Source organism: Haemorhous mexicanus, chromosome 1, assembly GCF_027477595.1.
Source record: "Haemorhous mexicanus isolate bHaeMex1 chromosome 1, bHaeMex1.pri, whole genome shotgun sequence".
NCBI classification, from domain to species: domain Eukaryota; kingdom Metazoa; phylum Chordata; class Aves; order Passeriformes; family Fringillidae; genus Haemorhous; species Haemorhous mexicanus.
Genome location: NC_082341.1, coordinates 46,198,825 through 46,219,811, shown reverse-complemented (window position 1 = coordinate 46,219,811; position 20,987 = coordinate 46,198,825). Strand labels below are relative to the sequence as shown.

General features: G+C 34.3%; 1 protein-coding gene across 4 annotated transcripts in view; it reads right to left on the bottom strand.

Moving 5' to 3' along the window:
- BBS9 (Bardet-Biedl syndrome 9) overlaps positions 1 to 20,987 on the bottom strand; it is a 288,879-nt gene that overhangs the window by 198,477 nt on the left and 69,415 nt on the right. For all 4 annotated transcript variants that reach the window (XM_059848492.1, XM_059848478.1, XM_059848470.1 and 1 more), the window contains 3 exons: positions 19,173 to 19,268; positions 14,792 to 14,964; positions 12,820 to 12,972 (listed from right to left, as the gene is read on the bottom strand). In XM_059848492.1, coding sequence (XP_059704475.1) covers positions 12,820 to 12,972; positions 14,792 to 14,964; positions 19,173 to 19,268 — 422 coding nt within the window. The remainder of the gene's footprint in view (positions 1 to 12,819; positions 12,973 to 14,791; positions 14,965 to 19,172; positions 19,269 to 20,987) is intronic.

The following is a 20,987-nucleotide window of genomic DNA, read 5'->3' as shown; positions in this document are numbered from 1 at the left end:
AGACAGACAAATCTGTTGTAAATGAGCTTCCACTACAGTGGATCTTGAGAAAAAAAAAAGACAAAAAAAAAAAAAAAAAAGAAGAATAGGAAATTAAACAGGATGCCTTTGCATATGAGAGGGAGTTTAGCATTATGGAATTCTGACTGATTGCAATTTTAAATTATAATCTCTTCACATCGTTTCATACTAATTAAAAATAGCAAAAGACAAAGCAATAAAAAGAGTAAAAATTACAATCTAGTGGATGTGAATAAAATACTGAAGATTGAGTCATCCTGCAAGCTGTTAAAAACTTCTGCAGTATAATTTCTGCATACAAATAAAAGACCAAAGATAAGTGATCTTTAAATTTGTAAGAAAAGACAACTCATCAGATGTTTTAATGAATATTATTCCTTGTTATTCTGATCAAACAAAAGAGCCTTCTTCCTAAAAGGAGGTAAAAATCTGAAATATAGCTATTAGTAGCCAACAAGTAATCTGCTTTATATTTGCTTCCACAATAAAAGGAGAAATATACTGTATCAGATGCTTATAAAAGCTAAAAGGAATAAAAGTAACTAGAAGACATAGACCATGTCAAAACACAACAGTCCTTTGCAAAATACTTATTTTAAGACAGACTTTCAATTACCCATTGAAATGGAACAGACAGCTATTGAAATGTTCATTAAGGAGAAATGAAAAAATAAGGAAAATTCAAAGAAGTTAAAGCACATGAAGCACGTAATTTTCTCAAAACTCTAAAATCCTAAACACATTACAACCGAGGCAAGGGCTACTGTTATCTTTAACATGACAAATCTATTTAGCTAGCAAATATTTAACCAGTAGCTAGAGGTTGCTGTTTAAGTACTAAATAATGAGATGTAATTAAGGTAGCAAAGGCAAAAGGTTACTAATTTAGAGCATTTCTATGGAGTAGTGTTTAAATTATAGGTTTTGTATAAAATGCATGGGCCAGTGCACAAGAAAAAAAAAATCCAATTTTAATGGAATGCAGAACAAATTAACATTTTAACATTATAATACTACTCAATTGTATAATGGGATTTTGCTAAGTGTCACAGAACAGAAAATAAAAGTAACACTCCAAGGTATGCTTGTTAACCTCTTCAAGCTAAATATATTACAAGCCTATTGACAGCAGTAAATAGACTCATTGTAACATGAAAGGCTCTGAATTCAAAGGCTTTTAATAGGTGTTGCTTTTTCTAAGTAGACTAGCCTTAAGAATATAAACAATGAACAAGATAAAAATTATGTTATCCATTCCAAATACTTTCAGATTTCCTAAAGGGAAATGGAATGATTCCTTTAAAAATACCATTTTAAAAAAATCCAGTTCCTGTGATATATAAAGTGGTTTTCCATACTTCTCCTTTCCATATTACAGGAATTTAACTGGCAAGTATAGGCTTCAGCAGCCATACATACAGTTTTCTAGGCTCACCAAGAGGCTTTCTGGAAAAAGAAGGACTACAGTTGTTATGGTCAAACTCCATCAACTCGACATTTTAGGGTCCTTGTCCATCCAACAAGAAATTCAAGCAAACGCCTAATTTTAAGATATCTAAATAACATTGAGTCTGTATCCAAAACAAATTGCTAATATTAAACCAAGAAATTGGCAGTCACAAAACTTTGTCAAAGAACTTAAGACAAGCAGAATGGGCAGAAGACTCTATTAAATAAAAGCTTGAAAATATTATGTCTGCAGTTATGATACTCATCATTATGGTCTTCTTCATTCCTGACTTCTGAACCCCACAGTTCATTATGCCAAATTTTCCTTCAATAACTGACTTTCCCCTTTTCATACTGGTTTAAACTATCCACAACAGAATAATTATAGGCTTCACAATGTAGAAATACTTACTCGGTAGAAGTTAATAGTTAAGCAAAACTGAGATATAAAATAGACCTCTTGAGATGCCAACTGGCAGGAAGAAATGGAGAAGAAAGTTCTTTGCTCTTTTGTTTTTGTCAGCTTACAGATTTAACCAACAGTTTGGCTCCAACATAAACTGTACCTTTTATTAAAAAGATCTAAATTGAGAGAATGACCACACAAGTTACATTTTTCTGTTGCAAGGTAGTGGCTAAAGCAGCAGCTCTGAGCTGACTGCAAGGGACACCCACACAAGGAAACCAAATTTTTTTAATTGATAAATCACCTATACTATTTTTGAGGTATTTTTTTCTTCAGGAATCCACAGTCTACTACTATACTGCCTCTAGTAAGTAATACCACACAGAAACTTAACAGAGCTGAATAGGAGAGTGCAGACCAGGGGACTGATAATGTGAGGTCTTATTTCCACCTCTGACATTGGTCTATACAAGTCATCTTGGGCCAGCCATCACCAGTGAATAAATCAAATTTCACACCTGCAAGAATATCCAAGAACAACAGAGCAGTAATTTAGATACTCATTCTCTCTATGGTAATGGAAAAAAGTAGCTGTACAGACCAATGTAAAACATTTTTAGCTTAAGTTTGCTGACAAAATAGCTTGGTATTGCTGCGTTTACAATACAGCTACAACAGTTGCCAAATCCACTTCAATACCCAACCAACTGATACCAAGATCTGCAAGCATTAGATACGTAAATAATTTAGTTAATTTGGCCATCAAATACTTATTTCCTGTGTGGTTCTTGGTTTTGTTTTGGGGGGAGGGAGATCTTTTTCTTTGGTTTTAAATCCGAGTTTAGCATAAAATGCTATTGAATTACATGAATTATGTAGCTCTCCCCCTTAGTATTTATTGTTGGTATACTGAATGTAAAACCAGGCATTTCACTGAATCCAAGTATGAAAGTCTGTGAAGTATTTACTCTGTGAATTTGAAACCAACATATAGTTGGCATCCATCCACAATGCAAAAATGTCATCTACTGTATATCAAAGAAATCAGTACATTTATCTTGACCTTACAGCAGAAAATTACCTACTTCAATGTTATTTCGGCTATCTGAAGGCACTGCACCCATGTACACACTGGTAAAACTAGTACACTAGCTACCCAAAGGCAAACTATTAAAATTACGTCCCTGGCCGCCAAAAATGCTCATAGTACTGCATGCAGAAATTGATAATCTTGTAATGGTCACTTAATTCATCATAGCTGGACTATTCAATTAAAATTTCACTAAGATCATGTATAAAAACTCCCAAGGTAAACACTGTGACTTCTACCAGACACGCTCAGTAATTCTTAGCTATGTATTTTTTATGCCTCAAATGCTTCCATACTACAAAATTACAGCACTGATACAGAGAACTTTCTAGGGAGCATGAAATAAGAGCATTTCCCTCCTTCCATGAAGATGGTATCAATATTTTTATGCAAGTTCTGATTACATTACCACATAGCATTTCCTCCCTTGGAGTACATTTCTGTGGAGTACATTTCTCCCAGTGAAAGAGACTGTCAATGATTTAAACCTCAACAAGTGTATCCAATAATCCAGATTATCTGATATGACATTTCTTTCAAAGAAATAAAACTTATCAGTATTCCTTCCTTTGGGGAATTGTAGCCAACCAGTTCCATTTTCACTCATTCAAATGTCCACAGGCTCTTTCAGTCTCTACAGAAAGCCCTAATGTATGGTCTGGTGACCTCATATTAGGCTGAGGATACAAGATCTGCCATTTCAAGGGAACATTATTTCCTCCCCTTCAAAAAGTCATAAGCCGATGAAACAAACAAAGTGCCAGAGAATTTTTACACCACAGAAAATGACAAATCACTCTTACTATTTCCTTTATACACCAGAGGGTACAATCTGCCCATGCCCCTGAGGACTGAACCAAAGTCTGGAGAATCCTTCAACAGGTCACAATGGTGCTATAGGTCCAAAGTGGGAACTCCACCCCAAGAGGAGTGAGGGGAAAAAAATTAATAAAGATCACACCTCTGGTCCTTTACTGATTTGAATGGAGCAGTGGGTGTTCAAAGCTGGCCATTCACAGGTTCAAGGGCAGTAATTCAGTAGACGGGTCTGTAGGACACAGCAAAGTGTAGCTGGAACCCTTCTATGTGGAAAACATGACAGACCAGACTGAATGCAGTCCAAAAGACTCCAGTTGAGACACACTCTGCCATATCTACCCACACAAGAACATTTTACCACCAATCTCTTTCTCTTGTGATGGCTGTGCTGTTTCCTGCTTTTACATGCGTCTAATTCCCTCCACAAAATAATTTTTTAAAAAAAAAACCTTACTGATAATGTGAACAATTTACCTATTTGTCCCACAAACTGACTAACCTGTCAGGAGACTGTCCCAAACTGAAGTAAGTAATTGCTACCACAGACCAAAATACAGAAGAGTTTTGCCAGTAATCCTAATACATGCTTCCCAAGAACAGCTAACTACTTTCAGACCTTTTTTTGGAATACATCTTCTAATAAAAAGGGTCTTTGATGATATTGTAAGTATTCCACTGTTAAAGTTAAATAAGTCTTAAGGAAATAGAAACATAACACTATTTGAACACCAGTAAAATTGAGAATTTTAATTATATGTAATAGCCAACAAGCTGCTTCTAGTGGCTATGAAAAAACTACATTTAGCAGAAACAGCAATAAAACAAGAGAAGTTAAATATAACTCCTCCAAGGAACAGCATATTTATTCAAGCCAAAAAGAGCTAATTTATACTATGGGTGTAGCTCTCACTGACATTATCTGGGGAAAATGACTATTACAGGAGAGAGTGTGATATATAGGCTTTGAGTCATGCATGATAAACCCTAATGGTTTTGCTTTGAGGTAAAAGTCCTTACTAATCAAGTAATGAATCATTTCCAAAATGTCAAGTTCCTGAGGCCTTGTGTGTCAAAAGTGCCACTGGAGAGAGAACACTCAATCATTAACAATCACTTTTGAGATTTTTATCAGCTGATTAATAAGCAAGGAAAAGAGTTAAGGGGCTGGAACAAAGAGTTAATGGACCTTTAATGACATTCCCTGTGTTTTAGTGAACAGAACATACTGAGTTTTATTTGCCACTGACTACAAACCACCAATGATCCAAGTGTTCCACACATTGCAAGTGTTAAAATACTGCAAGGAACAGTACTTTGCCTTTCAAAACATTACAAAATTGTATATACTTTTAAAATTGTAATGAACATACTTACTTTGTATTACACGTAACAGTGTAGTAAATTACAGATTAGAAAATATATAATCAGTAGATGGAAAAGAGATTAGAAGAAAAATTGGGAGATTACATTTTCTTCTGCAGTATTTTAGGTGCCGGACCCGTTAGTACCAACTATCATAGAAGTAGAAATCTGTATTTTATATAGACAATACTAAAAAGACACCCAGGAACAACTCTGAGGACTAAAATGAAGATATAATGAATTATGAGTAGTTATAGATATGTATTTGCACATGTACGTGAACACTAACATCTAAGGAGGGCAAAGGCATTTGCCTTCAATATATTTTCCATCTTTGTGCTGAAATCATTATGGAAATATCAAAATAAATTACAATATGAAACAGTCTGAAACCACCAAGAATCACTAACTTAGAGTATTTCCAGCTCCTTTGAACAAAAAGCTGTTTAGCCAGAAGTCAGCTCAATCATGTGAGTCTCCAACCAAGAAACAGAAATGACAGACTCAAAAATCAAATATAAGGCTGTCATTTGATAGCTGGGGGAATCTTATTCTGAAAGCAGAGAAAAATGGGAAACAGAAGCAAAGAGGGGAGAAAGGAAGCACAAACATAGCAACAAGATCCAAATCTCTTTCTGAACAGATGAAAAGAACTTTGGACCTTCCAATTGGAGTTGCTCTCTTTTCCACACACCTGTTTTTCATGATAACAAGAAAACTCATGTACACATGCACATTTAAAAATTCCTTCACAGAATTATAAAGCACTGTAAGTGTCAAATACACATTCTTTCAGGGGGAATTCAGTACCAGGAACTGGACAAAGCTTAAAGAGTTGTCACCAGTTTGAATTAATTGGACTCCAGAAAACTCTAAGCAAGAGAGATACAAGATCAAATTTAGAGCATATACCTAGAGACCAAAAGACAGAGCACCTCAAGTACTGCTTGGTACAGCCCCCAACAGCACAGCAAAAGACTAAAACAGAGCTGCAGAGAATGTAACAAACAGTCACAGAATTGCTCCACACCAGCTGAAAGACAGGAGATGGAGAACCATCTCCACCTGGGAGCCACATAGCTACATCAGTGCAGTACTATGGGAAGGTGTATTAGTACACCTTTTGGTTTGATTTTGACACAGGTGCAAAGCCTCCAGATGGCCTCACATTCACATCTAGCTGATGCTGAATGTAGGTGAACCAGATGTGTGACAATTGCCCCAGCAAAAGGCAAGACCTTAGACACTGGGCCAGAACCCCATGTCTATAACCAGGCTCTCAGGAAAAATGAGGACTTAAATTAGCCAATGATCTGTTCTGAAAAGTGTTCCAAAAGAAGGACAAAGTATGCTAACCTTTAGATATTTTTCAACTGTTAATTGGCTTTTATACGAAGGGCCAAATTTCAGAGAGGAAATCATATAATTTGGAAAGTGTAGTTTGGAATCAAGTAGTTCCATCAATCCTATAATGATTTATACCCAAAACTAACTTAGCCTGATAGTGTCAAATACTCTAAAACAGACAAGAACTAGAACACAGTATTTAAATACATACAATATTGCCTGACAAGGTTGTAAGACTCTTGCTTAACCACAAATCACAACCAAAGAGAGACATAACATGCATGATTTAGCCCATGAACACTGGGATAAAAATTCTTCACAATTGTCTGGTTAAGTAAGATGCACTCAAAGGGATTCTAAGCTCCTTTAAGTTCTGTCCAAAATTTAGTTTAATTACACACTCTGCCAAAATCTCAAGAAACATAAATATTTAGTACACTTCCCTTGGCTGTCTAAGTTTGCTCAGGGATGAAAAAGATTTTCTTTTTCACCACATATTTAGTTTTGAAAGTTTGTTCTATCAGAGCTTTCTTTTTTTGGAAGTTTTTATTAAAAAAAAAAAAAATCAGTTAACTGTTTGACATGAGCTGCATGTTATCTGATCTTACATGCTTTAATTGTGTGCTGCTCTAAATATTTTTTTTTCTTTTGAGAAAAAAAATGCCACAAAGGTAGCTTTAGATTTGATTACCAAAACATTAACTTTTAAGACCAGAAACCAGAACAGATCCTGTCATGTAGCACAGCTACTCAGAGTCATTCTGAAGATGACATGGGACTGAAGAGTTCCAAGAGGATCAAAACGGTTGCCCAAAAAAAAAAAAAAAAAACCACAAAAAAAACACCAAAAAAAAAAAAACACCACACCACATGAACAACAAACAACAGAATGACATTTAAGCATGAATCTTGTGCTTCAACATAAAACTATGGGCCAGTCCTAAGTTTTTGCAGCTGGCATTCATAGCGCAGTTGCTTAAATTTCATCTCAGAACCATGAGATAGTCCCTCTTTCTGTTTAAATCAGGCTATGTCAAAGAAACAGCTGTGTAATGAAGTTCACAAAGTTCTGAAAATATATTCACCTTTCTTCAAGATGCCCACATGAAAGAAAAAGGACAAGTCCTGTGACATTACTAATTAAAAGAACCAGTGCATTCATTTAGAGACATCTGGCTTCCAAATCCTCAGCAAAAATGCATTTGGTTCTTCAGAAGCCTCCACTGAATGTTCCAAGCTGTCCAACTAACTTCCAGGGCTGTATATGAGGGGACAGCTCACATCTCAGAACTCAAGAAAAAGGGCTACCTTTATATGTGGATAAAGCTTTCTCAGTAACAGGCAACAAATTCTTATACAGCTTACTGCCATGTAAGTAACTAAAATGGATCATCCTGATGGAATTGCCTTCTTTAGTCTAAATGAGGAACCATGGTATCTCTACCTGGAAGCAATTGTGTTTGTTGATGACTTTTAACAGACTGATGACAAAAAAACTACACTTACTTTCCAGAAGGGAGAGCAGATGAGGGAAGTCACACTGAAAACCAATCTGTAGGAATTGTGTTATTTCCTACTAACCTTAAGATAAAAATCTATGAGCACTTCTTGAAATCAGAAAGATTATTTGTTTCAAGAAGAGTTTTTAGGTGAAAAATTCCCATGTGCATTTATCTTTTCAAGTTGCAATTCATATACAAAACTTCCAAGATGCAAGACCAAGATAAGTTAAATACAAACTGTGAACTAAATATAGCAGAATAATCTGGACAGCTTCTAATTGTTTACTGAGTAGGATCAGGAAATCACATTGAAAACCACCTTATTATTACTTACAGCCAAGTATTTATGAGAGATAGGTTATTCAATACTAAAATAAATAAGATGAATACAGAGGAATAGCTGAATTAGGAGAAAATAAAGGAAGCACATTTACAGCATCAATTAGTTCTGGTTAGAAAAATGTGTTAAATCCTTTCACTAATGGAAGACGGTCTCAAATTTATAAAGTACCTGAAGGAAAAGCTAAAATGCAACACTGATCTTAAAAAATGACCCAATTTTGAAAATACACAGTTCTAAGTCTAGATGTCTAAGGCTATGGAACAGTGCTGGCCATTTATGTCAGATTTGTTCTGTCAGTCCATTCCTAGAAACTGTCATTTCCAATGGCCATACAAAATTTTAAAATGAAGAGCCAGAATTCATTCAGTTCCTCTATATGTGATTTTTTTATTTTATTTTAATTAGCAGAATGAGAGGAGAAAAACACTATTTAATTGTTTCTACTGAGACAGAGGGCATCATCCCTCTTGTCTGGGTAGGTGGCTGCTGCCAGTGAGCACTAATTCATGCACTGGCTTGACAGTGCACAAATAAGCAACTGCCAGAGGGAGACTGCGGCCAAGGGTAAAAGATAAGATCTCATCATTAAAGCACAAGAAAGCCAGTGGTTTTACAGGATGGGGATGAAGTGACCTCAGAACATGGGGAAACCTGAGGTACTGCACAATAGTGCCATCAAAGAATAGGAAGGGAACTATTCTATATGTGTTGGAAGTGTGAGGATACAGGGAAAAATCATGATTTGCCTAGTTTTTTCTGACTTTTTTTTTTTGTAATACTAACAGAAGCAATGCAAGGTAGAAGTGATTGCTAATTACATTCTTTTTTGTAAACTGGAACTGCTCAGTCTTGTCTCAGATTCATGTTTTAAGTATTTAAAAGTGGCTAAAGAACAGTCAGTGCCTTAGGAGAATTCCACCCCATATTTAAAATTCATCCTCCTCCTTCCCTAAAAGAATGTAACTGTGGTAGGGCTTCCAAACAGGGCCAAACACAGCTTACAGCTAAATATTGCTTATATTCAGCAGGGTAAGATCCATGTGCGTTGAAATAAGAAATTGAAGCATCTCATTTTTATGACATTTATTAATTCCAGCTTGTACCTGGAAATCCAAGTAATGTTTGCCAAGAGTCGATGCATGAAAATTATGATTTCAGGGTAAGAACCTACAGCTACTGCCAAACTATGAATATTTTTTTCTATTATGACATAAAACATATTGTAGACATAAAAGATTATTAAACTGCACTTTCAAGCAATAACATGTCTCTGGTAGGGGAGCATTATACAAAGTACATGGTGTTTACAACAGCTATCATAAAATTTGCTGCAATCTCATTTCATATTTGAAGTCCTTTAAACTACAAAACATATATGGAATCTCAACTACCATTTAATGGCTTTTAAAATTTATCTTATTCATCCTTTCTTAGAGCAAGTGTTAGAAGCATGTCCAAGTGCACATCTAAATTCTTTTAGCAGATCAAGAATTTCATGGGCATCTATTTCTAATTGATTTTTTTCTATTATTTTTATAGCACCTTCCTACAAATCCTCCCTAAACATCATAAGAATAACATTTCCTGTTTCAAATGTACAAGACTACTATGTACATAACAGCTTTCCTTTTCCTTCCAGAATAAAACACCCAATGTCACTATCTGTTAACTGTTGTTAACACTCACTTGAATCTATTTAGATCAAAAATAGTACTTCAGAAAGTCAAATTCTAGAAGAAAATGTAAACAAGACTATAAAATTAAAACAAGCTTTTCGTCACTGCACACACTGATGCCTGCTTACACATTTCATTACTGTCAAGATGGAAAGTAAAGCTCAAGTTTCCTTTTAATAGACAAATAAGCAATTTTATTGGGGCACTAAATATGGCCTGCCTTGTTGGTAATGTACAAGGATTAATGCAAAAAATTTCTTCATAAATAGAAACACTTTTTACCAAGGAATGTAATGCAGCTTGATTAACTTTCTCCAGTTTGACATCTATAACTTTGGCACTGTACATTTACCTACCTATCACACAAACACAACTGTTACTTGAAGCTGAAAATCTGAAAATTAAGATTTACAATCTACTTTAGTTGTAAAATTTGAATCAGTTCAGAAATTCATAACAATTTGCAGGTGGGCAAAGAAATCATACAGAACAAGTTTAAAGTAGGTATTTATCCCACCTAGGCCATGAAACTACATGAGCTGAATATTTATTGTTTGATTTGTATTTAAAAAGTTGTTCATAAAAAGGTTATACATCTGCAAGGAAATGCAGGCAGCAATACAAGGCATCTTTATATCTCTGTGGATTTGCAGAGGTTGTAATCCTACAGTTTCACTTTTAAAAGCATCCTATGCTATAATAATTATTCTACCAAGAATGTAATTCATATAGTGCCCAAGTCCTGGACATTCTGTGTTAAAAAGACTAATAAAATCACACACTCACTAACTGTAAACCCCTTTCTGCTCTTGATGAAAAGGTTTGGATTACACTATAAAACCAAAATACAGACATTTCCCTTCTGAGTACAAAACACAATGTGAGAAGTAACAAAACCTTGCTTTGCTATGCACATAACAATTACTTTAGTGAAAAACGAGGGAATAAAACAAGGCAATTTTTTATTTTCTCATTATAAAAATATTTAGCAAAAGACAGGGTATGAGATTCTCAGACTATTATAAGAAAATAAAAGGCATATTCATTTCAAAGTCAAAAAGCTACATACCTAAAAGAATTTTTGCAGTGAGACTTCATACTGTTCATATTTAAACAGCCTCATTATTCCTTTTCAGAAAACACATTTATCATATTTTGAATACCTCAACTACTTGCATTAGACATACTTGTTCAAATAAAGACAGAATATGATACTGAATTAAAGAAAACAAGGTCTTTTCTAATACAAAAATGCAACATTGAGCAATTTTATTTCACCCCCAGAGAAGAGTCAATATTAAATCCTACCGCAGCTCTCACTTTCAAAATAATGCATGCAGCAGTGGGGTCTCTATGGCAATCACTATTTTACTACACTTTGTTTATAGTAACAATAAGAACATTTCTTTTTTGGAAGGGGATTCCCACAAAGAAAAGAAATTACAAAGGAAATCTACCAAGAAATCTACCAAGTTTAAACAATTATGAAAAAATGTAAACACTTGCTCTTTGAAAAGAAATCTCTCTCCTCATTCTTCTTTCAACTATTCTAACTCCAATTCAAAAAGCCTACAATAGTAATGTTAAGAAAAGCACCCATCTATGTTGGTTTTAAAGACTTCTAAGCTTTGGCAATATGCATCTATTTCAACAACCTGACTTATGCCATATTCTCAGAATTCAGCTTTCAAATCAACTACACAAGGCAACTGTCAAGCACAACCCAGCTGCCCTTAAGTTTAAAGGCAAAAAGTTCTACACAGCAAAAGTAGACTCAAAAGACTCACTTATGTTAATCTTTCGGGCTTATTTAGTCATGCCATTTCAAAGTGTTAAAGAATAACCCATCCAGCACAATACCTAGTATTTATTAAAGCAACCAGAAAATCCCCACTTTCAAACTTAAATCATTTCATGTGAACTCAGTAAAGACTGGAATATTACTGTGAACTCAGTACAGACTGGAATAAAAGCAAATCTGACTTACATATAAGCATACATGGAAAGGCAGTTTTGTCCTATTTAAAATGTTTTCTTAGATGAAGAGTAGGGGGAAATACTTTTTCTTTAACACCTTTGCATTTTAGTTGTTGTGATATACAACACCACAAAGGTAAGTCTTTTTTCCAGTAAGAACTCTAATTGTGACTCAGCTTCTCAAACAAGGAATGTCAGAAAGCAAAATCAGATCCTCCAACGTAAAAGCACAAAACATGTAAAATAACTTCTTTACAAAAGGGACACATCACGAAAAAGTTATCCTAAAGCAACACAGAGCTGAGGCAGGAAGAAAATTTGGTTTATTCTTTGTTCAGTACGGGGATGGTTTGGGAAGGATTTCTTTTTTAAAAACACTGTTCTTCTGGAGATATCACATTCTGAAATGATTAGAACATAAATCCCCATAGGAAGGACATGGTCAGTCTCAGACAATTTTGTTGTGAATGTTACCCCAGCCAAACCATTCCACCAGTTTACAGTGTACCATAAAATATTTACACAAGCTATGAACTATAAAATATTTTCACATGAACTATAAAATATTTACACTATCAACATCAGTTAGGAAAGAATGATGTGCTGTCAAGCTGGTATGACCCAGGAGTAAAGATTTTGTGGTCACAGATTAAATAAAACTATTGCAAATCATCTGGAAAGTTACAGGGACTATTAGGTTAAACAAATTACTGCTTCCTGATCTCTTGGATGGCAAATGTAACCAGGAAAGCATAGCTTATATGCTTTAAGCCGAGTTTTACCAACAAGATAAAAAAAGGTTAGGCTCATAATCAAACTGTACTGACCTCTCTGAATGTTCCTTCTAGCAAGGTGTCCAGATGTTGAAGAGGAGCTGGAGTTTTGTCCTTGAATCGTGTCAGCAGACGCCGCTCAATAGCTCGAAACTGTACAGCCCTTTCAGATAACAGCTCCTGATACTTCTCAGCATTCAAACGTAGCTGCAATTTAAGGGTTTTCAAGAATTCAGTGAAGGGTCATATACATTCATGTATGCACATTCCAATGAAATGCAAGGATAGGAAAATTTTTGAGACAGAGTGTAATACTCAAATACTCAAATATGAATACCATTTATGCCAGTTTCATATTTTTTACACCTTGTGAAGCTTAACACTTTCAAGAATTATTATTTGCCACTGAAATCAAAACTAATTGTCAACAGCCACAGTAACGTGTGAAAATGCATCAATATCTCATCTAGAAGCCTATTAAGAAGAATGAAGTTTCACCACCAAGACACTAAGGCTTCTTCTTGGTTTAGTGTGCTATTTACAACACATATGCAGGGTATTGGACTTAATATTCATTGCAGTAGAAAGCAAATAATTATTCCCTCAGCATAAATAGAAGTACTGAATTCTGTACTGATTAAATTATTATCTTTTTTTGAATTTAAATCCTGTTTCCCTTTATCTATACTGATTAGCTAACAGCAACAAAAAATCCTTGAAGAGCTCACAAAAGAACATTTAAAAGATAAAATTATTAAAAGATAAAAGAAGAATTTTTATTATCTGGGCACTTGATGTAAACTTTCCAGTACATGCCTCAAAAATAAAAATTACCGAAGATGAGTCTTTCACAAAGCTGTGATACCTCTGTACAGCTGATGTTATAGCTAGCAGAAGTAGCATCAAAACACACAGCTTTCCAAATGCAGGCAACAGTGTCCCAGAATGAAGAGAAAAGGTAAGTTTCTGAAATTTACATACCAGATATATTTAAAAATTAGCAAATGTCATTCTGACCAGTACTTTATTATGAAAAACGGTTCAGAGGTGCTAAGGGAAAAAGAAACACTATGAAGTTTTACTAAAAGTACTAGGAAAAAAGGGACATCTCAGGTAAGGGATAACTCAGGTAATTTTCCCCTAAGCTTGCCAAAAAAACCATTATGTTGAAACTAATAGGGATAGAGGCATAGGAATGCCTTTAATAGATCATTTGACATTTTTGAGACCAGATAATTACAGCATAAATTCAGAAATTTCAAGAGAACCAGCTACAATATAATTAGAGTCTAAATTACCATCCCAGAAATCACACCTGTATTTCGAACTTCAATGTATTTAAGCTTGCTATATCACCTAAAGAAGCCTAGGTTTAAGGTATTTCTACAAAAAACAAACAGTCATTAAAAAAAAAAAAAACATTTTTTACTCTCAAATCAGTTGAAATACAACTACTCAAGGGCCTGAAATATAGACCAGGATCTAGGCTGAATACTCAAAATATCCCAGAAAATCCCAATAACACCTTCCATCTTTCTGGGTGGGGACAGCTCCACCTCACAGAAAATGTGGCAGCATGAAAAAACATCCAATAGTATTTCTCATTCTTGCATACATATGTTGTTGCTTTTGCTCAAATATATGAGTTTAACATAAATTTTCAAATAGCAATTATCTCTTTTTATTGGAAAGGTATGGGGGAAAGAATGCAGGTATTTCAATTTATTAGCTATTTCTACAAGCTAGCTGAACTACTGGAGATTTTTCATTGTCACCTGCATGGCCAAACAGGAAAATGTAATTACATTTCTTTTATTTCTGGTCTGACAAACTTCCTTGAGCCTCCAATGATAGTTCTACAAGGGCAGTTTTTTTAAAATCTAAAGGGACTTTCCCTTAGATATAACTTTGTATTTTCTGAAAGCCAAATGCCTGTGATACTATAGTTATAATCTGATTAATTATTGCACTAAAATCCAATTTTAAACTAGCAGACTATTAGCAATTCAGATTTTATATAACATACCTCAAAATGTCGATCAATTAGTTCAAAATATTCTTGCAGGGGAATTGAACCAGAAAAGGTACATGCAAAATCCTTGCAGTTTTGCTTCTTGAAATGCTCTTGTAGTCGGTGTATGAGCTCTTTTGTTACCAGCCAAAGGTCTTCCAACTGATCACTCTGAATTCTGTATCGTTCTTTGAGTGCAAGAACAAATACAAGACCAATAAACGAAGTTTTCTGACACGTAAATTCACTACACAGCAGTTTAGCTAACACTCAAATAGAATTTGTTAACTGTATCCAAAGTCTACATGAGATTTCCTTAAGACATGTACATTCAGTAGTGTTAAAGAAATACTTGTATTTTATTGACTGTGCTATACTTCACTTTAAATACAATTAATATTACAAGAAAGATATTCTTACCCAACTCATACTATGACTTGGTAAACATGGCTCAGTGTAGAAATGAAAAGTGTTAATTAAAACTGAAGTGAGAGATCAAAACCTGATAGCTAGTGTTATCTGTCCAGGCAAATTCATTTAACTCATCAGATTTTAGTGAATTTCAAAGTACCAGGCTAGTGGAATGAAATTTTATTTCTAGCTCATGTTTGTATCATCCTCTCTCCAGCTTCTATGAAATCAGAATTAACTAATGTTACTATTCGTTTAATTAACAGAATTAACTCATACTAACTAATAAATGTTGAGAAAAGCAGTGTGGAAAATCGTAGCAGCCTTTTAATTTTAATTTTTTCAGATAATGCATTTTCAAACACAAGTTCCTTACATTTTTTCATTACACATCTGCCAATAACTAACAAAAAAAGGATAGATAGAAATGTAGCTATGAGAACACGACACAAAATCGTTCCTTTTTTTTTTTGCCCTTGTTAAAAAGGTCCACAGTAAATCAAATTAACCAGAATTCTTTTAAACTTGAATGTACTTATTTTAAATTTTCTCAACATTACTAATTCAAGATTGTTTGACATTACCACTGGCATCATTCCCGGGATATGTATTTCACTGAATACCAAATGACAAATTCTGTTTACAGCGTAACAGGAAAGAAGCAAGTTTTATTTAAAAACATGCTTGTTAAAGAAAAGAACACCATCTGCTAAAGATAGCACTCGACCTAATATCCATTTTTTAAACACTCACAATGCAATGGCTGGACTTACAGGGATGTGTCATCATACTTTGCCTTAAGTGATTTTTCCTTGACGGAAATTAGCTCAGATGTTTTCAGGCCAAATCAACAGTCATTCCATTTATAATTGACATATCTAATACATTAATGGTTTAAAATGGACAAAACTAATTTCCTCCAAATTGCACATTTAGTTTCCATACACTGTTTGTTGGTCAATACAAACACAATCTAATTTTACCATGGCCTGAGTAGAGAATATTGCAGTCATTTGCTTTTTTGTGATGTTCCAAGTCTCAAAAAAGACAAATTAGATTTGGAAATGTTACAAAACTGAGATTCTGTGGTTAAACTAAATGCATAGTTTAAACAGAAATACAGTGGGGAAAAAAAAAGAAGTAACTGTGCTTCTGTTCATCCCTTGCTTTTATGATGGTTAACCAACTTGTATTAGCCTATTTGTTAAAATAAGCTCCATTACAGAAAATTACAGCAGATTTTTAGAAATTTCTCTATCAGAAAAGCAGGAAACTGATGGGCACCAATAAATTAAATAGCCTACAAAGTCTTTTCACACTACAACAGGCTGTCCAAACAGCACAACCTGGATTAGGAATAGCTGTTCAGCCAGTAGGAACTTCAGAAGATTCAGTTCACTTCTTAGCAAGGAAACCCACATTAGAAGAAAAACACCCCGGCCAAAGTTAGCAGTCAAGCCTTCCTTACACTTTGATTAAAAGACAATTTTTAAAAAATCAGCCCCCAAAAAATGTTTTAAAGTCTATCTAGCTGGTGCAAGCTACTTTTTAATATATATTTTCTGTCAAGATATACTTCAGGCGGGGCTTCTTTGCAGCAGTCTTGACAAGTTGAAGTAATATCTTCAATTGCTACACTGGTTAAAATGGATTAGCTAATAGAATTAAAAACTAACATGAAAACAGATGTTGCTTCTGTTTACAGCTTCAGCAATGAAACCCAACTGATCCTGACAACCTTCATTGCTACATGCAGCAATTCCCATTCAGAACTTAAGGTCCATTTGATAAGGAATATTGAAAAAGGAGGTCTTCTTCCGTTGTCCATGATAAACTTCTTTCATGGAAAACCAGAAATAAGGACCTTAAAACCTTCTTTAACTTTTCTGAAACATCATTACTTATAGCAAAAATATATCGACACATTGAGGTTTCTTTTTGAAGAACATTTCCTCAGTTAAAATGCTACATAAGCACTTTTACAAAGTATAAACTCAGTGTTACACAGCAAAGTACCTATCACATAATACATAATTTCATCTACATTCATTAGTTTCACAGAAGATCTGTTCAGTCAAGCACAATCATTTCAGTATTATGATACTCTAGTAAACAAATGCTTTTGCATAATCAAGAGTCTCTGTTTATAAAAACATTATGAATTATGCTTGACTATCAGAGTTTTTTTAAGTATTTACCTTTAAATAAGTTTTAGTCAGGTAACATTTCAAATGAGCAAATTCCCCCTAAGACCTTCTCTAGCCAACTCAGTCCAATGCATGAAGTGGATGCTGGAAACAGGCTGCTAGCATAGAAAGTGACATCATACTACTCATTTGTTTTCTAAAGTTAGGATTCCCATACACAGTAATGAGCAGCCACACTAAGAGAAACAGACATTGTGAAGCTCCTTTGTAAAGTGAACTTCACACGTAAAGCAATGTGGGAAAGTTTATTCTAAGACTACAAGTGTCACTCCTAGCTGGTGAATAAACAAACCTGAGAGGAAAAGATTGAGGATTGGGGGTAGGGGTATGTGTGATTAAAAGTTATGGCCTTCAGTAGAAAGTAAAATATATTCATTACACAGAAACAAATTTGTCCTTATAGCAATCAAATTTAGCAACTATGCAAGAAGAAGTCCAAATCAAAGATTTAAACTGCAATTCAGGAAAAAGTTATTTGTAAATCCTTTCAATTCCTTGGTTTTTAAAAACTATTATTGCACTTCTAGAATAGTTAAATCTGTTTAAGATCCCCTATTCTAAGAAACATTAAAAACATAGTAACAATAAAACAGCATGTAAATAATGCATACAAAAAACAATACAGATGGATTTGATCCTTAGAAATGTAAAACAATTCTTGGTACAATGAAAATTACTCTCCAGATGGTTTCTGTTTTTAACACATATTATTACATTACAAAAGGTATTAAATATTATCTCATAGCTCACAGCTGACCCCATCAATATTTATATAGCCCATCACAAATATGGATTTCTGAAAACAGTAAGGAATATTATCTCGGTGTTGAAAAAATTTCACATCAACAAACCAAATTGTGATTTTTCACTCAAAGCAGTTTCCACAAAGCATTCACATAGTGTTCCAACTGAACCCTCTGCAGTGCACAGTTGCTTTTCTAGCTTTTCAATTTTTAGTCTGCTGTATTAAATGAATGCTTTGTGCTATGCTGGCAAGGAAAATGCTAAACACAATTGTACTTATGTGGTTCCAAGGCACATGCCAAGAAAGAGTTTAGCAAGTTGAGCTGTTATACAGAGAAAGACAATCAAATCTTGAAAATTAAGAGAACCTATCTGTTTCAAAAAGCGCAAATTTAAGTGGCTGGAACAGGACTATTTAAATCACAAACTGCCCTATACAAGAGATACTGGACCAGGTAACAGCATATCTACATGGATGTTCATACACTCTGTAAACATAATAAGAAGGATCTTGAATGCATAATCTCTTACTTACAAAGATACACAGGCACCTAAAGAGAAGAGATGGGCATTTACTCAGATGTAGAGAAGCAAGTAGAGTCTGATGCCTAATTTAGGTCAAGGATGACTCAAAGTCAGAGGGAAGTTAGAAACTTGCTTTTTAATTCCTTTCAAAAATTTCAGTAGGTGACTAATTCCAAACACAGATGTTGAAATTCCTTTAAGATGAGGGGTTTTTCCATTATTATAATGACAGTATTAGTTTATGAATAAAAACATTGCTAAAGGCTTTAAGAAAATTCAATTTCTTCAGAGCTACTACTGTAGCGTACTATATTTTGAGTATGAATTTTTGTTTTGTTCTTTATTTTTATTCTTGAAAGGAGGTAAGAAACCATCAATTAACACTTTGAATCTTGTTAATTTACAAACACTGATTATCCTTTGTATGATCCACATTCTTATTTTTGGACACATTCTAACTGATGATCAGGCTATCAGGCTTCTCTTACTCTAATACTGATAGAACTTACGTGATGTTTTTGAAGCAAGAAGAGTGGTTTTTGAACCAGTTAAAAACTGAAATCCGAGAGCATTTGCTTGGTCACCCTCAGACGGATCAACAAAGTCTGAAAAAGAAAGTTAAATACCATTGTCTGTAATTTGACACTGGCATTCAGCAAGCCTCAATCCATAGCCAGGACTATATCAATCTTTGCACAAGTAATTGAATGTGATTGTTTCCCTTCTTAGGGTTCAAAAGTAACAAATATCAGCAGTTTGGTACACCCTTCCTTCATTCACAGGTGGAATGTGAGCCACACACTGTTTCCATTCCCCACCCTGAAAACAAAAGGTTGTCTCCCAGAGGTTCAGTCTGCACATTCTAAAAAACCTGCAATTATTGTACAGCCCAAAGACTACCACTTTCACCAGATGCAAGGTCACCTTTAATTCAGATACTTATGCAAAGCTTTTGCAGAAATTATCATTAAAATGCTTAAGCCGACTCTCTTTTCAGCTTTCAGCACAGAGCAAAAGAAACACTCAGCTTGCTAAAACTAGCTACTCTGCAAAATCCATGAATTTTCATTCCATGCAGTGGATTATACCAGTTTTAAAGGTTTAATTTTAGAATACCATCTTTTTATAACTATTCTTTGTCACCACGACTCCCACTACTTCTCCTGAAAATAAGGCAAAACAGGGAGAAGAGATACAACTCTTATTGCATTCACCATTTCAAATTTTGTTCACAAATTACATCATAATAATAAATATAAACATAATAAAAAACATACTCTTTTTATTTAATCACTGTAAATGGAATGAACAGAAATCAGAACATTTTAATACCTTCTTGGTCCTATGCTTTGTTTTGTATTCTCAACAATGAATCCCTAGGCTAAAAATAAAATACAATGTACTATTCTGAAAGCATTACTGCTTAGCCATAATGGAAGCCCATTATTAAACCTCAAAATATAGGCCCTCAAAAAAAATGCTGCACATCCAGTTGAGAGAAAAGCTATATTTACCCTTAAAATGAAGAGAATCATGCTACAAAAAACAAGCAAACAAAACAAAGAAACAACAACATCCAACACACCAACAAAGCCTACATCACTGCTCTCAGACAAATATATTATATAAGCTTTTAAAGAGATGCAGCTAATCCTTAAAAATACAATAGTAAAGTTGTTGGCCCATACAGCTCTCAGCAAATTCCAGAACCTTAGTCATCTGAATTTCTAAAATTTAGTCACTGCCAGACTGAACTTACTCACAATCACTTCATAAGCCCTGTTTATTAATTTCTTCTTGTGCTAATATGGTCATCTAGACCCATGATATAGCCACAAAATATTTACTGAAGTTTGTATTACCTTTTATTTGTGTCTGTGTATTATTAAGCTAAATGAGTCACTTTCCTTTAATTCTCTTGAAATCTCTAGAAAATTTTTTGTCCACACTTTTGAGTTATATACATTATATTTTATTTAATATCAGCAACTAGCACTCAGTTTGCCAGTGCACAGTAACATGATCTTGGTTTCCTGTAGGGAAACATTTTGTGTAATGCATCCTCAATTTTTATTTGTTTGCTTATGATTAGAACATATTGTACCACAGAGCACTCCTGTGGTAACTTCCACCTCCTCTCTCTTCCAATTGCGAGCACATAATTACAGCAAAACTTAAGTTCTCAACATTCCACTTTATAGTACTCAATTTCATTCTTCTTCTTCCAGTCCTAAGTGGTAATGAACTTCTCCTTCATGATACTTTATTTATACTAGTTTGGTCTTACATATTAGAAAATAATAATATGTTCAAGTCTTCTTTTC